Source organism: Toxorhynchites rutilus, chromosome 1 (assembly GCF_029784135.1).
Source record: "Toxorhynchites rutilus septentrionalis strain SRP chromosome 1, ASM2978413v1, whole genome shotgun sequence".
Classification (NCBI taxonomy): domain Eukaryota; kingdom Metazoa; phylum Arthropoda; class Insecta; order Diptera; family Culicidae; genus Toxorhynchites; species Toxorhynchites rutilus.
The window spans coordinates 35,648,738-35,670,894 of NC_073744.1; the positions used below are offsets into that span (position 1 = coordinate 35,648,738).

The 22,157-nt window shown below is 37.7% G+C and overlaps 1 protein-coding gene and 2 non-coding genes across 9 annotated transcripts in view; 1 reads left to right on the plus strand and 2 right to left on the minus strand.

Annotated features, from left to right (window-relative positions):
* Window positions 1-22,157, plus strand: part of LOC129761989 (tyrosine-protein kinase Fer) — a 119,870-nt gene that overhangs the window by 75,664 nt on the left and 22,049 nt on the right. For 5 of the 7 annotated variants that reach the window (XM_055759900.1, XM_055759899.1, XM_055759898.1 and 2 more), the window contains 5 exons: window positions 9,884-9,977; window positions 14,287-14,482; window positions 14,802-15,245; window positions 15,312-15,489; window positions 19,821-21,866. In XM_055759900.1, the coding sequence (XP_055615875.1) occupies window positions 9,884-9,977; window positions 14,287-14,482; window positions 14,802-15,245; window positions 15,312-15,489; window positions 19,821-21,866 (2,958 nt within the window). The remainder of the gene's footprint in view (window positions 1-9,883; window positions 9,978-14,286; window positions 14,483-14,801; window positions 15,246-15,311; window positions 15,490-19,820; window positions 21,867-22,157) is intronic. The other 2 variants (XM_055759904.1, XM_055759905.1) reach the window with 2 other exon arrangements.
* Trnaw-cca (transfer RNA tryptophan (anticodon CCA)) lies at window positions 2,431-2,502 on the minus strand. Its single transcript has one exon. It is a non-coding gene; the product is annotated as a tRNA-Trp (tRNA).
* Trnai-aau (transfer RNA isoleucine (anticodon AAU)) lies at window positions 3,638-3,711 on the minus strand. The gene has a single exon. It is a non-coding gene; the product is annotated as a tRNA-Ile (tRNA).

Consider the following 22,157-nt stretch of genomic DNA (forward strand, 5'->3'; position numbering starts at 1 on the left):
ATATTTATTTAATTGGGTCACTTAACTGGAAGTCGGAATCAAAGTCGGTTAAATTTCTCCGACTCCGACTTCGACTCCTGATACATGGAATTTTATTCCGGCTCCGACTCCATAGCCCGGAAAATGAACAGTGATTCCGAATTCTAGCTGTCAAAATATGAAATCAAATAGTTCACCCAGACGCATATCCTTTCTACCCAAAGCTTCGCCCCTCTACAGAACATTGCGAATGTTGATTGATTGAATGAAACTGACAATCCCCTCCCCTCAGCTTTAAACTCATTCCCACAGATAGCACCGGCGAGTCCGATTATCGCGAGTATCGCGCCGATCTGTGATTGAAAATTAATAATGCATCCTCGCGTCCGGATTCGCCACCGGCGCAAAATTTGCATATTTTATTCATCGCAGCCCCTCTCTTCAGTCAGTCGGTTCGCTCACACAGCGCGCGCCTGACGATGCAATTTTCGTGTTCCACATTTCGCTGCCACTCAGAGCAGTGGCGGAGGAAAACTGGAAAAATTGACACAAATCCCCCACACCGGCCGTTCGGCTCTCCGTACAAAGATTAGCGCTATCGAGCCGAGCCGATTCCCACCTCAAATATGCATAGGAACCAGTTTACCATCCATCCCAGGAGAAAAAGTGGCGATGGGAAACAAATTTGCCCGAAACAGGTTGTCGTGGTGGAAAATTTGAAATTTATCATCATGTCTCCTTCCGGGTCCATTTGGCCTACCCGACGAACGGTACGATGCACTTCGAATAGATTGGATATATTGTAGCCATCTTCAAATGGGAATGCTGTGCAATCCGGTTGGAATTTTCTCGTTTGCCACCGATGGTGGCTGGAAATGAAGAGAACTGCTTGTCTTGGAGGGAGTCCTAAATCTCATTCAGCTCTGTGGAAACTGTGTTGTGAGTGAGACTACAACATTGCACCACAATAGAAAGTGGTTCGAAATGATGTATCGGACCAGTCCTTATTACATTGAGCGACTGGTTTTTAATTATATCACATGAATGCCACCATCGGCATTCCACCCAGATGAGCATCAGTTTCCCCAGTTTTCAATTAATTACCAATGGTGATGGTCCTTACCATGGGTATGAAAAAGCACGCTTCGAAACTATTCAAATGGGGGAAAAAACTCCCCAGCAACATTTCTTGGGTGACTCGACGCAATGTTATTCGCTTCCGCGAATAAATTTGTACGCTGAGTTTGAAGAAAATGATGACAAATGCGGAAGAGCAAGAAAGCTTGATGGACAAGGCCTTGGCGTCAGAAAAAAATGCTATGAGCAATTGCATATATCCGCAACATTACACTTTTTTCTTGAACTTGCGTAAATTTTAGTTTTAAACTGGCATAATTGAAGGAACGCTCATTGACATTTAAATCCAACCGAATCCAAAATCTAGATTTGAAATTAAATTACATTTTTTTTAATTCATAACTAGCTGACCCGGCAAACTTGGTCCCGCCCAAAAATTTGTTTTTGTTATCAATACCTTCAAACATTCACGTTTTCTTATTAAGCCCAAGTTCATGAGTCCAATCGCAGAACTGTTCATTGATTGATCTTCTAAACGACCCCGTTGAATTTACCTTTTACTAAAAAAATTGCTAGTACTTCTACCGAAACACATCATTATAATATCAGATTATTTTCAGACCCAATTCTCGTTCAAGATTTTTCAACCACTTTCAAATAACATATTTCTCCGTTACATGGAATAATCTCAATATATTTAATTTGGTTTCAATTACTTGATTAGTTCTCGAGTAATACAAAAATTGGTGTTTCATTTGGAAGGCAGCCCCCCCCCCTCTCCTAAAAGAGGGGGAAGGAATATCTTACCACCGTAAAAACATTTATTGTACCCTAAAACCTCCAGATGTCTAATTTGGTTTCATTTGCTTGATTAATTCTCGAGTAATGTAGAAATTTGTGTTTCATTCGTATGGCTGAACCCCCCCCCCTAAGAGAGGGGGAGGAGTGTCTAACCACCATAGAAACATTTATTGCACCCTAAAACCTCTAGATGCTTAATTTGGTTGCATTTGCTTGAATAATTCTCTAGTAATGTAGAAATTAGTGATTCATTTGTATGGCAGCCCCCCCTTAGAGAGGAGGGAGGAGTCTCAAACTATCACGAAAACCTTCCCCGGCCCCAAAAACCCCTACATACAAATTTTCATGTCGATCGGTTCAGTAGTTTCCGAGTTCATAAGAATCAGACAGACAGACAGAAATCCATTTATATATATATAGATAAACAGATTAAAAATCACTATCCTATTCCATCTATCTTGAAAAGTAGAATGGTGTATAGATTTTTCCTGTCACATTCAAATTTAAGCCGCTAAGATATAAATGTCGTATACATAGACGTATACGCAGTTCTACGAAAAAAGAGAAGTATTTTGACCCCGACGTGATTTGAACACGCAACCTTCTGATCTGGAGTCAGACGCGCTACCGTTGCGCCACGGAGTCTGCTGAAAAGCTAGAAACAATACCATAACACCTTCCACTTTTCATTTAAATTACCTTTTTGATTGATCCCAGCTGATACAAAAATATGAGTTTCCATATTCTTATTTTCCTTGCCATAAATACTCTCGAAATTCCCCCTACAGGGCTAGGTGACGGAAGCTGTTCGTTATCCGCACGAACACTTCTCAACGTTTCGTCACGATCAGCGCTACAGGTCCATCTTCGACATCCACTCAACTTCTGTCCGCATCAGCTCCGCGCGTTGTCTCAATTAATCGTGCACAATTATGCTAATTTTTAATCGCATTATTCATGGCACAATGTCCCATTGGAAGGAACATTGTACGGGACGAAAAAAAAATACTAAAGAAAGAAAGGTACATTGGATAGGCGCGCACGTACGATCGCATCAATCAAAGGCCCCCATGAGATTGCGCCTGAGTCCACTCAATTTGTATACATCATAAAAAGTATAAACATCTAACACAACAATTATGGTCAACGATCTGATCGAAAGTAATTGTTCCCGTCAATCGAACCCGTCTTTGTCAGAGCGCGAGACGAGGTCTGACGGAGGAGCGGGCTAACAGCCATCAATTGACGCGTATCCCACACGAAAGAGCCGCGAGTCGAGCGGTAATTAAGACTAACCGTCTGTGATGTCAGGTTAAACACAGTTCACTTTAATTACACACCACAGCTGCTCAGGTTGCTTCGAGGCACATTGGAGCGGTCCGTCCGTGGGGTACTCCCTGGCGGCTAAGAGACTAGTGTCAACCTGAGCGGTGCCTGACGTTCATGTGAAGGGTTCTGGATAGATTTTACACGATGGGTTGAGGGTGGTGGGCTAGCAGATTAGCAGCACATCTCCTTGTTGTGTTTTGTTCTCTCGTGTGTTCTGTTAGTAGTGACAGCACAATCAAGCCTTTGCTTTGAAGCTGCAAATTAAGCTTTGCGCATAGAAGAAGACTGAATGACTAGTTTCCCACGGTTTACTAAATTAGCACCTGGAAACTTTGATTGGAAGAATCTTGGTTTATCTTGGTATTCAGAAACTCGTCAATGTCTCTGATGAAGACATCAATGATTTCGATTCGAACTATGATTGTAACGTTGTACTAAAAAAAAATATTGTTGGCTCCAGAGAGGATCGAACTCACGACCTTCGCGTTATTAGCACGACGCTCTAACCAACTGAGCTATGGAGCCTTCTGAAATAAGACATGCCAATTTGTCGTTCACACAACTTCCTAATATTTAGAGAATATCAACCACCAATCGATACATATCCGTATATTATTAGTAATATTATTTCAGTAGTTCTAGTTCATATAACTATTCCAATTATTAAAAGTTATCACACTCTGTGAAGTCATCAATATTTTTGATATAATCCGCTATCAGTTATGACTCATAAAATTGCTAGTTGAATAAGTCAAACATGTTTTTATGCACCCCTTTTCTTTGCATTTTTTCAATTTTCTATGTTTTCATAATCATAAATTCTAATTTTTTCGGAAACAAGTTTCCATAATTTTTTATCAAATTTAAAATTTTCTCATCATTTATTTTCTCAATTTAGAGAATTAAATAAATAAAATTGATGAAATACATAATTAAGTCGACAAAATTAAAAAACGAGTTTAAAATTTGAAAAATTGAAATAGGGAAATAGAATATTGAAAAAATCAAATATCGTAGTTTTTACAAAGTTGGAATAAAAAAAAATTAATAATTTGAGGCTTAAAAAAAGGAAAATTGAAGATTGAAAACAACCTAAAAATTAGAGAAATCAAACCTAAAATTTAGAGACAACCTAAAAATTAGAGAAATAAAAAAAATTGAAAATTAAACAGAAAGAAGTTTGAGAGAAAGAAAGATTAAGAAAATTGAAAAAAAATTAAGGTCAGAAAATCATTTTCGTTATTCTTAATCATGAATTTCTTCCAAAACAACTTCCATCAAATTTTCATCAATTTATTATTTAATATTTATTAAATTTTTATTATTTTGTCAAATCGGGTTTGAAAAAAATCAAATTAAATGTTTGATGATAATTGAAATTGATTAATTTTATATTCATCAATAAATATTCAAGATTGAAAAACGTTTGAAAATTGTGAAAATTTAGAAAATTAATAAAATTGAGAATTAAGAAAATTGAGAATTAAGAAAATTGAAGAATGAGGAAATCGAAAATTGAGTTTGAAAATTGTGAAAATTTAGAAATGAATACATTAATAAAATTGAGAATTAAGAAAATTGAAGAATGAGGAAATCGAAAATTGAGTTTGAAATTTTGTAAACTAAACAAAATTGCAACTGAAGGATTTTGAAATTTAGAATCGAAAAAATATTCAAACTTCGTAAAAATTTGGAAAAAAAACATTATTTCAAATCGAGAAAATTTCAAATTTTGAAAAAAAAGAAAATTGACAATTTCAATATATTTTGAATAAAAATTTAAAATTGCAAAAAATGAAAAAATGGTTAACTGACAAAATTGAAGAGATTCAGAAAGTTGAGAAAATGGAAGATTTAAAACATTGAAGATTCAGAAAACTGAAAACATAAAACTAAAAATTGACGAAATTGAAAATTGAGGAAATTTTAAATCGACAAATATATATATTTGATGAAAAAAATTCTCTTGGCTCTACATCAAAAGTACGCTACGGAAGACGATTCTGATGCTATCAATTGAAAGATAAGAAAATTTAGTACAGGATATGGTTGGTGTTAAGTCAGGCTGGACCACGTGACATTTTTATGATTTCGAGAAAAACGAACATAAAGTTTAATGCTCTGTAATTTTCAAAGCTGTTAATTTTATCGTTCATTATTGTTCTCAGAAATATAAGCTACTCTCTGGCAATACTTTGACGTATGATAGTTGTAAAAAATATCAAGTATCATGCCAAAAAATGCAGTTATTTGGCTGCCTATACGTACATGGTCCATTCTGACTGAACCAAATGAAGCATTTTTTAAGAGTTGGTTCACTATGACTGAATAATTTCGAAATATTTCTCAATCAATTAACATTTGTGAGTCAAAGTGTGCCATTCTGCTATGAAAATTAGAGCGAGAAGGATTGTGAGTTTGGAACTGCATAAACCTTTGGAAAAAAATTTTGAAATTAGGAATATTTTAAATTGAGACATTTAGAGAAAAAGCAAATTGAAAATTGTGAAAATTGATAAAATTTAAAATTGATCAAAAAAGAAATATTTAAATTTTAGAAAAGTAAAAGTTAATAAAATCTGAAATTTTGAGGATATAAAATTGATAAATGAATATTGAGAAAATTAAAATCGAGAAAACTGAAAAATGAGAAGGTTGAAAATTGATAAAATTGTAATTGAAAAATAAGAGTAAATAGTAAAGTAAATTATGGCTGGATTTTTAGAATTTTTTTTTTCTATTGAATCTACAAAATGAAAAAAAAAAAAGTAAATTGAGAAAATTGAAGGATGAGGAAATTTGAAATCGATAAAATTGAAAATTGATTGAAAAAGAATATAAAAAATGAAAAAAATAAAAATCACAACTTTTTGCAATATTCAATGTGATAATTTTTCAAATTCCAATTCATACATACCGTAATAGGATACAATCATTCTATTCCATTCATTTTTTAATTTTCAAATTCCAGTTGAAGGGACATATCCTGAAGTCGCTAATTGTGGATAATGGAAATCCAACGTGCCCCACGATTTTATTTTAGTCTTCTCAATGCCCTAGACTAATGAAGGAGAGGTGTGTTAACTGCTAACTGCTACTTGCCTAATTATTTTCTAGCTTTTAGTACATTTTTATGTTTAATCACAATTAAACCGTTTAACTTAAAAAGTTTTATTTTCTAGTTTTTAGTACATTATCTGTTTCATTAGAATATTTCTCTACAATAAAACCATTGTACTGTATTCTATCAGTCAAATAATTTCATTTGATACCGAAATTGAGTGGATTGCAGAAAATACATAGTGTGTTCTCCAAGTCAAGTTCGTTCGTTTGATACACATATCTCAATCAACCTTTTTTTGAGATGATTGAGTTGAGTTGGATTTTTCAAGATAAGCGGTTTTAAAATGGCAGCAGAGATAAAGGTGTTTTATAAATTCGGTCAGTTCCTATTGGTCAAATTTCTATGGGACAACCCTACAGACATACAAACATACATACAAACAGTTCAAGCTAAACAAAACCGTTTAATAAAGTAATTTGCTATTTTGTGATTGCGGCCATCTTGGATTTGGTTTTTGCATGATCTACTGTGACCTGCATACATTCAAGTCTTTTCATTTGATACCCATATTAATCGGGTTTTGAGAAAATATGTAGTCTGTCATTTTGTAGTGGCAGCCATCTTCGATTTACATTTTTCATAAATAACCGTATTCTACTAGTCAAGCCCTTTCATTTGATACCCATATTAATGAAGTTTTGAGAAAGCATACAGTCCGCCATTTTGTAGTGTCAGCCATATTGGATTTGCATTTTTCATAAATACAGGTAAACTTCGATATAACGTACACATGATCAAAGTCTAAAAAATATTTTTTTTCTGAAAGAACAATAGATTATCTGTATTTTGATACTAAAGCTTGTGCTGTAACTTTAACCAATCCCGAAATACTACTGTTTTGTGATTCCGGATTCTAAATGAATCAAACTTCAATCAACAGAACGAAGGGAAACATCATGAGAAAAGTTGGCTTCGTCTTCCTATTGATTTTATTCATCAACCTTACTCAAACAGCAACACAATAAAGTAATATAAGTTACGTTTCAGAGTTCTTTATTATGCTTCGATATAACGTACATTTCGATACAACGTACAATTTTGAAAGTAAAATGTACGTTATATCGAAGTTACCCTGTAACTATGTTCTACTAGTCAAGCCCTTTCATTTGATATCCATATTGATGGAGTTTTGAAATAATATATATATGACGCCATTTTATGGTAGCGGCCATTTAGGATTTGCATTTTCCATAAAAAACTGTATTCTACTAGTCAAGGCCTTTCATTTGATACCCATATTGATGGGGTTTTGGAAAACCCATATCGATGAGGTTTTGAGAAAATATGTGATTCGCCATTTTGTAGCGGCCATGAAATACACAGTTTTATAATGACCACAGAGATAAAGGTGTGTTCCAAATCTCAGATCAATCGGTCAACAGAAAGGGGGTCAAATTTCTATTATTGTGGGTCAGCGCTACAGACAAACATACAAACATTGGTACACATACAACATACAAACAAACAAACAGATTAAAAACAAACAAACACATACAAACAGATTACAGGGCAAGCTAAATAAAACCGTTCAAAAAAGAAAAATTGAAATTAAAGAATAATTGAAGATTGTAAAAATTTATATAATTGAAAATGTGAGAGAATTTAAAAATTGAGGAAAATTTGAAATTTCAAAAAGCTGAAAATTTAAAATTTAAAAAAAGTTTTGAAGTTACAGTTCAAAAGAAAGATGAAAAGTCAATCAAAAATCTTAAGATGACTAATTTCATTTAAATTTAAATTTAAATGTTTTCATTGACATTTTCTCAGCTAATTGAATTGGACCAGTTGAAACAAACAGAGCTTCGAACAAGAAAAGTTTAATAACTCTGACATAATTCAGATTAAACCGTATACGTAGAAGCGTTTTTTCATCAAATGTGATCTTCTATCGCCCCCTGGTTACGAGTCAACTACTTAACACCCTGTATAGATTATGCGTTTTACAAGTTCACATTTTCGAATGAATCTTTTCGTCATTTGCAGAAAAAAAAACAGAGGCAGGCTATTTATCACGATCTGATGGAAGAAACAAATACTTTTGAAGGTTGAAAAAGTTTTTCACTAACGCAAAAGAAATGATTATATAACTAGGAACTGTAAATCTTAAGCATAAGCTTCTCTATTCAATCATTTTTCATGGATTCTCAGAATAAATTACAGAAGAATGAATAAGTATTGAATCTTTTCCACATTCACTACATATGTTCTTCCGTTCGTTTCATTTGCGACGTGTTCGATTCCGTTAACGATTTCTACTAAATCAGCAGCGTTCGTATCGTTATGTTCCAAAAAACTCATCTAAGAACTCGCTACCATTGCAGAACGATGAAAATAACAACGGTCGGTAGAGAACTTTTGCTAACGTTCATATCCGATTACGTCAGTCCTGTTATCACATAAGCCAGACCATCATCAAGTTAACGCTCACGGCACCCTGTCAAAGTGTAGATCACCTACAACCGGTGCCGACGTGCAAACGACGACGTCTCACCCAGCATCCAACATTCTTGGTGTCGTTCCGCCAAACCTGGGCGAACAACGCTCATAAAAGCATGAAACCCCGAGCTGCGGACATAGAGGCATCATCTCCATCATCACGTTCACGCACCCAAAAGTTCATATTAATTGACCTATTTGGAAACATCTTGCTGACGCGCGGGCGAAGCAGAGCCGTATGTTCCCGTTTCAGCTAATCACGTCTCGCGTACCAAATGAACATGGCCCTGCGGGAGAGCACAGCAGGTTCAAACAGTGGAAAATGCATTACTTGCACCTTCATAAGCCTAGCTTGTAAAGAAAGCATATTTTTAGCATGGAATGAACGCGCGGCAACAGATTAACTCATGCAGCGTGGTTTTTAGGTGATTTTCCTTCAGACACAGTGGGTCTGAGTGATTACGACAAAATGGAGATTAGGACTTTTCCCAGCATTGAAATTGAAAGATGCATTAAGAGAATCGAGACGAGAAAAATATGACTAATAATAAGCTATGCATTAACTAACAGAAAAAATATAACAAACCCATGTCGGGTATCCATTTTGCAACAGTTGTGCAGCTATCTGCACGCACCGCATTTATTGTTGTTTCTATTTGCGCACATTATCTCCACCCACCAGAAATTCAGATCGACCGTACATCATCTCATCATCGGTGCAGCAGCAGCAGCAATCTGCAACGTTGTTCATTACTTTTTGCAAACCGCCAAGGTGCATCGCCTTGCAAAACCGCGCAACGGAGCGATGCAATTGTTATTGACTATCGTCGCCGTGACATAACTAATGAGTATCTTACCGTAATAGGATCTTAAACAGATGCACGCAGATGAATGTGGTTGCGCAAGATGTGCAGAGTGCGACCCGTCTGCGTATACTTCCCACCGACAGATGGTGCTACGCAAGCTAAACATGTGTTTTATCGTTTGCGAAACGTGAGACTAATCGCTTATCTTCGCGTAATTGGGTCATCGAAGAATCTCGCATCTCGCAATCGTGATTCGTCGTAAATCAGTTTAAGTTGGAGAAAAGAACTCGTTCTGATACGAATCTAATTTTTGATTTTTCTTTCTTTACAGATAACAGAGGATGTCGCAAGAAAAAAAAGTGAATATCAGAAGCATTTGGAATACTACAAACTGTTGAGGGGGCGATTCGAGGAAATTATCAAATGTGAGTATTTTCCAATGGCATGACTCATGAAACCAAGTAGAAATAGTCATGTATGATGCTAAGAACTGCAAATTAGATTTTAGATCTGCACATAAATTGTGTTTACAGAGCTTTTAGTTCCTTCCATCGGACATACATTCTGTCAAATATATACCGGGAATTTGAATTTATGTTCTCAAAGAAATTGCTTTATCTTTCTTCTAAATTTATATTATCGCCTTCAAAATAATTGGCGGTTTATTCCATACGCCCGCTTCATGAAAGCCAAGGCTTATGCTAAGCGTCACTCGATCACGACTTTTCTCAAGCGAACTTTAAAACGAACCTAGAGGGAAATTGATTCGAAGAATTGTAACAGAACTTGTGGCTCGTTCCGGAAGCGTATTGAAACGATTACTGCTATTAACAGGAACCCAATCGACTATTAATTATGTTTCAAGTACAAAACTAAGTGTGCTAGAGGAATATATAAGTTTGTTTTGCTATAAAATATGCTAAATGTTTTCAACCCATCAACCACCAAGCTGAACAATTATTTTTTTGGTGAAAGTCATTGATGTAATTTCGATGATTGACGCTAAAGAAACCCCAATGCTCAGGAATTATTTTTTTCCATCTTCCATTTTCCGGGAAATGACTGTTCGAAAAATCGAACATTAGCCGAAACCCGCACTTTTTAGCAAGTGCAAACTGCGAACTGATAGTCACTTCAATTAGCAAATATACGGTTATCATAAATGCCTCAGTTTCCCATTCCGGGACGAACAAGCACAGGAGAATGGAGGTCTCTAAGTATAAAACCAAATTAATCCATCTGAGGTGAGATGTGACATTTCTTATTTCATGTTATTTTAACTTATTACTGGCAGGCATTTTCTTCCAAACGAAAGCATATGCCGTTATGTTTGTTGTTGGCTGTGGCGAAATGTCTAAGAATTATTTCTTCCCAATTATCCATTTCCCGAAAAATCGATCATTTTCCTAAACCTGCAAAAAGCTGCGATAAAACAATAGCATAGAGCGTTGGGAGGTTTTTATTCGACCGGCGGAAGAATATTCATACCAACAATCGCATTAGAATCCTCGTTACATGTACTGATCATTCCCTCCAGCTCCTCCACACACGAAATTCTACGGGCCGCCACACAGTGTTCCCTGAGAAAATTTAGGCGGCCAGAAAAAATGAAGTTGCATAAAAACACAAAAATCCTACAGTCCCTTATTCTAGGTGCCACTATTTCGGGTGTGTTTTTCTAACATGTGTTTTGGTGAATTTTCTAAACGAATTTTTTTGGCTCATTATGTTTCTTGAAGCATTTTTAACGGAGAATTTACATTGGTTGTCAGTTTCAAAATTCGGTTGGTTTTAACTCCACAAAAGTATTTAATATTTCGGAAGTTCAATTTGCTTCAGAGGGACTTATTAAACTTGCCCCGCATTTCCCCGCAAAACTTTTTTAATGAAAGTGTACCTCAAAGTGTCTTTTATCACTCAGTACTCAGTACTTTAATGAAAGTGTACCTCAAAGTGTCTTTTATCACTCAGTACTTGAGTTTTTTACCCGGAATCCCCCCTTTTGGATTTTTTCTCAATATTAACCCGAAACCAGCCATTCCATGCCAAACCGATATAGTGGTTCTCAGATTTTCGTGACAAGTGATAGTTTTGTTCTTTATTACAAAACATTAGACACGTATTTTTTTACTTTTTCAGTGGGGTGACCATTTCCATTTTAGGGATGTCCGAATAAACAACTTTTTCCTCTTTTTTTTTTCAAAAATGACTTTTTTAAAAATTCATAACTTATTAACTTAAATTATTAAACCGATTCAGATGATCGACATATCAAATTAAAGCCAATTACTCTTCCAATGGTCTTTATGAAAAAATACTACACCTGCTGAAAAATCGAAATCTGCTCTCGTTATTATTGATTGTATTCGTTTTTTATTGTTTTCATAGTCTCGGGACCAAGGGCGCTATATCTTTTCATATTTTTTTCTGAAAGACTGAGGATTTTTCACATAACATATGTTGAAACCAGAGAGGCGTTTTTTTAGTTTTTGAGTTATGATTTTTCAAAGTTAACTGATGGTTCGAAAAAACAATTTTTTCCTCTTTTTTTTTTGGTTTGTTGGTGAAAACGAGTTGAAAACTGAACTCTGCGTATCCGAAAACATACGTTTTATTACCAAACACGATAAAAACTGAAAATTTTTAACTTTGCTTGTAAATTTGTTTGTAAAATATTACGAAACTCGAGAATTATAAAATAACTAGCTGACCCGGCAAACTTCGTCCCACCCAAAATTAATTTTTTGTTAGGCGTCGTGCACAAATTACGTAACGTGTGAAGGGGGAGAGGGACTCCAAAATCTGGATTTTTAGCGTTAGGTAATTTGTGCACGATGCCTTATCAATACCTTCAAACAATCACGTTTTCTTACTAAGCGCAGAACTGTTCATTGAATGATCTTCTAATCTACCATTTAAAATTACCTTTTTCTATAAATTTCGTAGCTCTACCAAAGCTCTTCATTATAATATCAGATTATTTTCAGACACAATTCTCGTAGATTTTTCAACCACTTGCAAATAACACGTTTCTCCGTTACATGGAATGAATGTTTGATACAGAAAATATGGTAGAAAAAAGACAGTCCTAAATCGAACAATTCCTTTCTCGAGTTTTGCTATTATCAACACATTCGGTGATCCATTTTTTATATAGAAATCGATTCCGTTAGCGAAAACATCAAATGGACTAACAATATTTGTCACTATGTAATTGTAGAACATATGCGAATTTGAATTTTTCTAATATTCTCATTTTCCTTCATAGTTTTTCGAAAATTTTCAATTGTCATGTTTGGTTGGAATATGTTTGGTGGAAATATGTGAATTATTTTTACTGGACTCCCTCTCCATTTCAGAGGAGAGAGGGATGTCATACCATCATAGAAGCATTTCTCGTATCCAAAAACCCTCACGTTCCAAATTTGGCTCCATTTGCTTGATTAGTTCTCGATTTATGTAGATGTTTATGTTTTATTTGTATGGCAGCCCTCTTGCCTTTAGAGAGGGGGAAGGATTGTCAAACCACCGTATAAACAATTATTGTCCCCCAAATTCTCCACCTTATCAATCAGCATTCATTTGATTCCAAGAACACTACTGTAGGTCATTTAAATTTGTTTCAGTTTGCTTGATTAGTTCATGAGTTATGCAGAATCGTTTTCATTTGTATGGTAGCCCTCCACTTAGAGAGGAGGGAAGGGGTATGTAAACACCATAGAAACATTTATTGCACCCTAAAACCTCCATATGTCAAATTTGGTTCCATTTGCTTGATTAGTTTTCGAGTTATACAGAAATTTGCGTTACATTTGTATGGCAGCCTCCCCTTAGAGAGGGGGAGGAGTGTCGAACCACCATAGAAACGTTCCTCGATCCCTTAAACCTTTATATGCCAAGTTTGATTCCATTTGCTTGATAAGTTCTGGAATTATTCAATCCCCCCCCCCCTCTTTAGAGAGGGGGAGGAGTGTCAAGCCACCATAGAAACATTTATTGCCTCCTAAAACCTCCACATGGCAAATTTGGCTCAGTTCGCTTGATTAGTTCTTGAGTTATGCAGAAATTTATGCTTCATTTGTATGGCAGCCCTTAGAGAGGGGGGAAGGGTCTCAAACTATCATAAGAACCTTCCCCGACCCCAAAAACCCCTACATACTAATTTCCATGTCGATCGGTTCAGTAGTTTCCGCGTCCATAAGAATCAGACAGATAGACATAAATCCATTTTTATACTGTTATGAGCTGTTTCAAGCGCTATTCGGTATGATAATAAAATTAACATCCGTCACATAAATGTGCACAGCACAATTGCGCGTAATTTTTCTGAGTTTCAAAATACCTTCTTCAATGTCAAAGTATTCGATCGAGTTTCCACGCTTAACTCCTAAAAAGCTTCCATATAAATTTGGTTTCTTTCGGTCTGCCACTAACTTGATTAAATCATACTTTTGCCGATATATATTTGACAGAATGTATGTTTTCCAGTTTACCTAGCATATACTTTCTAAAGAAATTAAATAGCCCTCCAAAACCATCCGTCTTCCCGCTCATTTCGATTACACAAATATTTAACTAATTCCAGTTATAATCAGCCAAGCTGTGCCTTCTCACTAAAGGAAACCAATCCTTTTTATTTGTAATTCTCTTTCATGTTTCCGCTACCGAAATACACCAAATCATTGGCGCCATCGGCACCGTCATCCGACGCGCGCACACACACACATCATGCAGCGGGCAGATCGGGTCGTAAGTTGGACGACGTCATCGATAAATACCAGAAAGCCTGCCGGAAGCTGCACCTGGCCCACAACGAGTACGTCCTGCTGCTAAGTGAGGCGGCCGAAATCGAGAAGGATATCCGGACGATACTGCTGCCAGGCCTGCTGGAACACCAGCAATCACAGCAGGAGGGATTCATTCTAACTTGGTGAGTATAATGAGTGGTGCCTCGCGGCTAGCTGGCCTTGCGCCACTTCTCGCGGTCGTGAGTGTAAAGGAAGAAATTTGCCTTTTCCCCCTACATTTTACATTCGTTGCTATCTTCGCCGCACTAAATCCTAGAGAACATAGCCATTAGCAATAGCAGAAGCTAGTTGCGTTACTCAGCGAAAATGCCGGCTCTAACACAAACAACGATGACGAGCAAGAGTAATTTTGAATAATAATATCCGGCCCGAAAATTTAGTTCAGTCATGCAAGCTCTCAGGTCTCGAATTTATTTATGTTTCTCGTTTTCCGATCTGCAGGCGTAATCTGCTGCAGGAAATTTCCAAACTCGGCGACACCACGTCGGACAAGTTCGGCGAAATCCAGCAGCGGATAGAATCCAACGTCACCAGTATCAGTCCGGCCGAGGAATACCGAGAGTTCACGGAGAAGCACAAGACGACACCCACCGCACCGGTGCTGTTCCAGTTCGACGAGGCACTGGTCGAGGACAGTCTGGGGAAGTTGCAGGCCAACACCCTGACTGTGGACAACCTGACGGTGGATTGGCTCAAGGCGCGACAGACCGAACTCGAGGGCTCGATCAAAGAGCTGCAGGAAGTGCAGGGCAAGCTGTGCCAGGAAAACGGAGGCGTGAACGGGTCGACGGTTACGAACGGAAACGGCGGCAGCGGGGGAACCAAACCGTCCACTCCAATCCTGAATGGGTCCAATGGAGCTACTGTTAAGGATAGTAATAATAAGTAGGTCGCAATACAATGAGTGATTGGGCGAGAATAAATAGTTCCAACTTGGTTTTTCATCGGTAGGAATTCCAAGGAACTGATTGCGTTACGCTGCCAGGAGCGCCAAATGCAGAAGCAAGTAGAGATGATTCGAGCTGCGCTGAACGATGTCGGTTGCGAGGAGCTGCCCTCCGGCTGTGACGACATTTCTTCGATGGAGCATCTGATTGAGAACAAGAAATCAGTCAGCCAGGATCTATCGGTAAGTTTCGGCGCATTCCGTTTCTTGAGTTGTTCAAAAGAAACAGAGCTGAACCTCGATAGAAACTTTGCGAAAACATTCGGAAACAGATCGGTTACTTTCCAAATGACACTCAATCATTTTTAATTTGGATGAAACATTGCACACGGTTTCAGTATAACAGGCTAATCGGACTAATGATCAATTTTTGGGAAGAGCTTATGTATTCCAGAACAAACCTACAATAAGAATTTGAATCTCAAGAGCCGATTGTTGTATAAAACATAACATTAACTCTGATTTCCAAACTGCAACTCTTTTCCTAATTTGTTATGCGTGGGAGTAAAGAAACAACATGATATGAAGACCTTACTCAAAGGTCGAGTTTGGTAAACATTAACAAATCGCAGGAGTGAACGTATTCTGATGATGTTACATGATTCTGGTGGTTATTTCAAATCAAAAAGTCAAGAAGTTTGTAATGATTAAAAATAATTTTAAAAAATCTTTTTAAGTTTCATTGTGATTAAACATTTTTCATCTATGCCCTAGATTAATGAAGAAAGGGGTGTAATAACTGCTAACTGTTACTAGCCTAATTATTTCTTAGCTTTCAGTACATTATCTGTATTATTATTTTTAATCACAATGAAATGTTTAAGCTTAAAACGTTTTTTTACTTATTTTTTATTATTACAAGCTTCTTGACTTTTTCATTTGAAATAACTACTAGAATCATGTTACATCATCAGAATACGTTCGTTCTACACAAATTTTGATTTTGTTTCCTTAATTGAGCCATTCCATGGCAAACCGATAAAGTGGTTCTCAGATTTTCGTCAAAAGTGGTAGTTTTGTTCTTTATAGCAAATTATTCGACCCGTATTTTTTTTTTGTTAGGGTGACCATTTCCATTTTAAGGTGGTTCGAAAAATCAATTTTTTTGCATTTTTCCCAAAAATGACTTTTTTCAAACATTTATTACTTTTGAGCTACTTGACCTATTCAGATGATCGACGAATAAAATTGAAGCCTACTAGCTAGCCTTTCTTGTGCACCCGTGGCCGAGTGGTTAGCGTCTCACATTATCATGCCGGGTGTTCGGGTTCGAAATTTCCTCCGACTTGCACTGTAGTCACGCGTATTCTACAGTTTGCCCCGCAGAATACATTTAAGGCGTGTTATTCGGCTTAAGAAATCTCAACTAAGTATTAATAAATGACGCTAATTAATGCCTACGTTGAGACGGCAAAAGTTTCACAGGGAACGTTAACGCCATTCAAGAAGAAGAAGCTAGCCTTTCTTGAAAAAATAACACACTTGCCAATTAATTGGATTATAATCACATACATCCAGTCTAGTCGCATTGAAATATTGAACGAAAACTGAAAACATGGTAACTTTGAAAAATCATAACTTAAAAACGAAAAATAACACCTCTCTGGTATTCGGATATATTATGTAAAAAAAAAACAGCTTTCAGGAAAAAAATTTAAAAAGATACGGCGCCCGTGGTCCCGAAGCGATGTAAGCTATAAAAAACAAATATGATCAATAATTATATGATTAAAATTCAAGCAAGACTAGCTCATTGGCTTTATTTTGATATATCGATCACCTAAATCGGTCCAGTAGATCAAAAGTTATTTTATGATTGTAGTGGAAAAAATGGGAAAAAATGATTTTTCGAACCATCGGTTAACTTTAAAAAATCATAACTCAAAATCGAAAAAAAAGCCTCCCTGATTATGTGAAAAATCCTCAGCTTTCCAGAAAAAATATTAACAATAAAGCGCCTTTGGTCCCGAGACCATGAAAATTATAAAAAACAAATACAATCAATATTAACGAAAACATGATTCAAATTTTCTGCAACTGTACTATTTTTCCAAAAAGGACCAGTTAATTGGCTTTAATTTAACATGTAGAAAATCTGAATTGGTCCACAGTGGTTCGAATGTGAATTTTTGAAAAAAGTAATTTTTGGCAAAAATGCGATAAAATGGATTTTTTGGACAACCCTAAAATGGAAATGGTCACCCTAACGAAAAAAAAATACAGGTCTAATAATTTGCGACAAAAAACAAAACTACCACTTTTGACGAAAATCTGAGAACCACTATATCAGTTTGGCATGGAATGACTGAAGTATTATTTGTATTTTTTTATAATTTTCTTGAAAGTTGAGGATATCTGGTTGAGGGTGAATGAACAAGAGAGTGGAGGGAGCTTGAAGATTTTCATGTGTACCGTTTGATGATTCTATGCGGCCAGGAAAACGTCATTCTACGATATCGTGAGCAGTACCTACAATTAATGAACGACATGAACCTGAAGATAGAGAGCAAACGGCTACGATAGAGCGCGATACACATACAATGTCACCGTCACCGCTCCGTCAACTATTCTGTTGGAATTATCTTGCCGAAGTCGAAGTTGCCGTTGATGTGAATATGACCATACGATTTCCATGAGAAAATGTTTGATGAATACGTTATATGTGTAGTGCACTTAAACAGGAGCGCCGTGAGGAAGAATACATTTACTTGCAAGACTCTATCATGAGCAATGCCGACACAGCCTGTTTCCAGAACAAATGCAATGCACATGTAAGCGCGTACGTTCAAACAAAAAATGAAGTCTTTTATAAGCATTACTACAGCATTACACGTGTTCAGTCCCACACGTTGCTTGATAGAACTATTACAGATTCCTTCCACACCACAGGCAAATGCCCAGTTAGTAAAGATGTATTAAGGTGAAGGTGGAAGCTAGTCATTGTAGTAGTATAGGTAAACCCACGTGTAAAAATGGGGTAATAGTGTTTGTGAAAGGAGAGAAAAGCACACGTGAATAAATTAATTCACTTATCAGACTGTGTGGCGCTTCATTGACACGAGTCTTTGAATACATTTGAATAAAAACATAACAATTCAATACTAAACTAAAATGTATGAACGATATGTTCCGATGAACAATTGCAAATATAAATATATATAGAAGGTGGATTTGCATATGAAGTAAAATTCTGATTATACGCGAGCGTAACATGAGTGAATGTAATATTTTTCCGTTTACTGTTTTTGAAAGCATAGGCAGCCGTGGCAAAGTTCCGAGCTCTAGAATACAATTTTCTTACTCAATGTTAAAGTTCCTAAAACTTATATTATAGACCCATTAAACGTAAAAATAATAATTGTATTGATATCAACACAATTTTATTCTATTGATTTTCATGACATGAAACGCTATGACTCAGGAATAACATTTTATTGAGTGATTTTTATAGCTGTTTCGATGATGTTGTCTGGCAACAGTATCGAAAAAATAACAATGCTTTCACCAACACAAACAAAACCATTGCAGAAGGTTGAAAAATGAAAATTTAACTTTCAGAGCACTTGCTCGAGTTTTCCGACGTTTTTCACTATACAGTGCGACAGCAGATGAAAATTTAATATCTTGTGAGTAATCGATTAGAGTTTGGTTGATATTACTTGAAGGGAAGTGTGTGAAAACGGTCATTTTCTTCACACTGTTTCGCAAAATTATTGATTTTCGGGCGAGGGGTGAGGGAGGGAGATGAAAGAAATGAGCGCCATTGTGGCAGCCATTTGTGGCTAGCTTCCACCTTCACCTTACTAAGGCCCAACAAAATAAGATCGATGACACGAAAACAATCTTGAATAACTCTAGCTTTAACATTATCCACACCAGCCGTTTTCCCTAAAGAAAAGCAAATAGTTCTAAGGTTGTTTCTCGTAAATAGTTCGGGTGTTTTCTAAAATTTCAGCAAAACGCTGGTCGCTTGAGCTGGGATTATGATACAAAACACCAAAATTTACCCATTTTCATGCCACGTTCAACTGTAATGCCCAAGAACCAAATGACCAATGGGTTTACACTCACAACGTTTCACTGCCATCTGAGATGGAACTGACATAAAATTCGTCTCTATTCTGTTATCTGTATAAGCCTGTGCAAAGTTTCATCCAAACCAAAAATGATCGAGTGAAATTTCTAATATTTCATTGGAAGTGCGGAATTCGCACTTTACCGAATGTTTGCGAAAAGTTTCACCGAAATCGAATTTGCCCATTTGTGAAAAAGGAAACGCTCACAGGTGCTCCACAAACGGTAATATCCGTTCTGTACCCGGTTTTAGTAACTCCTTACAAACATATAAGCTTTCATCAATCGCAAATAGTTTCCATTCGGTGCTGGGTTTCATCTGGTGATGGTTAAAGTTTATTTTTTCTCTATTTCTTCTTCTCGCTACGTGAAAAATAACACCATGCCATGTCAAATTCATTCTCCCCATCAAACACAAAAAAAAACAAACAAACAAAAAGGAGGATTCCCACAACACATCCACCACCCCATTTTTTTCCTCCAAGAGCACAGCTGGCGGCGTGATGTCGCTAATCAGGGACCAATTCCGGCTGAAATCAAGCTCCATCGTGGGCGGCTCACTTCTCCCGATCAAAGACACGCCAACGACGCCCGCATCGACTCCCCGAGCCGGTCATCGGCTGACGACGACCCTGCAGAAGAACGGTACCACCTGCACCGCTCAGAACGGTCCCAGCCAGGGTTCATCAACGGTAAATGAGTTTTGTGAGCCACTGAGTGAGGAAAATGTGTTGCGCGTTGAGAGTGCTGTGTCCAAACTAGTTACGACTGGGAATGGTGGTGTTGTTGTTGAAGATGATGTTGTTGATACTACTAACCAAGAGCAGCAAAACCGTGTGTCTACTAATACCTATGTCGATATGGAGGCTAACCTGCTGCAGACTGCTGAGTTCGAATGTGCTTCTACTAATGGCGGGGGGTTTGGGTTTGACGATAGCTTTACTAATCACAAACCGATGGATAGTGAGGACACCAGCGGAAGCTACCGACGGCTGAAGGGAAGCGAGACGAGTGAACTGATGCTACTGAACTCGTTCAACTCCCCAGAGGACCAGTCCACATCGGATGAGCTGTACGTGAACGATATAAACGATTCGAAGAACAATTTGCTGCAGGACGATACGTACGAAGAGCCCCGGGTGACGCTGAAATCGTCCATCGATGCTCATTTAGACAGTATCGACGAGTTGAACTCGAAGCTCGATCACAAGCTGTTCATGAAGACGGCGGTGGTGGAACAGAACGACTATACGAATGTGCTCTCGAGTCCGGACGAATCGCAATCGTTCATCACGCCCCCCAAAGTTCAGAAGGGTTCCGAGAAAGCCAGCTTCCGGGACAAGCTGAGGAGAAAAATTAAAATCAAAAGCTCCAGCTCGGAAACGGATAGGGACGTCAAACTGGATGAACTGGAGGAACCGACTAATAGCTTTGCCGAAAGATTTCGCAACAAAGTATCCCACCTCAAGAAAAACGATAACGATCAGTTCAAACTGATGAAAAACGAGTCCAGCTTCTCGGAGGCGTCGAAGGAAACGGAGGAGCGGAAGAAAAAGAAGAAAAAAAAGCGAAGCAAAAATCGTAGCCAGACTTTTTCCGAGGACGAACTGCTGGCTGATGACGGAGATGAGAACAAACTGAACGATACCACCACGTGTGGTAGTACCGTTCAAGAAGAGGATGGGCCTAAAGGGAGCTCATTTTCGAACACGGTCATGTCCACTTTCCGCGAGATAATGCACTCCACCAATAAAGTGAAAGATTCGTCCCTAAACATGGCACTCCGCCAGCCACTGGCGGGTCAGGAAGAGAAGGCGGATTTAATTAGCGACAAAGATACCAATCAGCTAACGACAATAAAATTCATTTTCTTCGATAACCGCCAGGGATCTGAACCGGATGTGGGCTCGCCAGCCAAGCAGCAATCCGACCTGCAGCAGCATCACAACTCCAACACCTATTCGGCAATTAGTGAGCCAAACGAATCCCATTATTGCCTCCCCACGAATGATGCTGCGACAGACTGCGAAAGCTTCGCTCAGACGGAGCTCGGCACAGATTGCAGCAATAAAGGCGCCTCCGAACAGAATGCGACCTCAAAGCTTTCCTCACTGCTTAAATATAACCTTAAAACTCGCTTCACTAAGCTCCATCAGAAAATTCCTAAGCTGCTGGTATCTTCCGGCACCACCACGATGGTGTCAAAGGTGGAAGATGTTCGTCTGTGCCGGGCCTGCACCCGTGGCTTCCAGCGGCTCCATCCCAGCAAAACTGTCCTAGATTTCACGAAAGAGTTTCCCAACGGAGGCCGTTTCTGTCGCAATCACGGCGGTGATTATGATCCGGAGGATGAGTGGCGGAGTGAACCAGACGGTGAGATGCTAAATCTTGATTACGAGGATATTGACGTTATTACCATTAAGATCCATAAGCAAACTGCAAGCACTGGTGAGGATGACGATGGTGATGATGACAATGGCGATGGTGTGAGTATTGATTTTTGCTTGTCTGTGTTTCGGTCTTGCATACCGCTTCCCCTAACAGCCGCCGACATATTATTTATGCATGAGTAGAATAGTGGTAGATTCTCCGTTTGACTTAATTACTACAATCAGCATTCGAACGAAATATATATCCTTCCATTAGCAGCATACACAATCTTGGCGCATCTCTGACCGACAGACGGAGATAGACATTTAATAAAACACGAGACACGCATAACACGCACTGTTTTCTCTATCTCGATTAATCCTCTGCGAGCATAGTTCTAATTACTC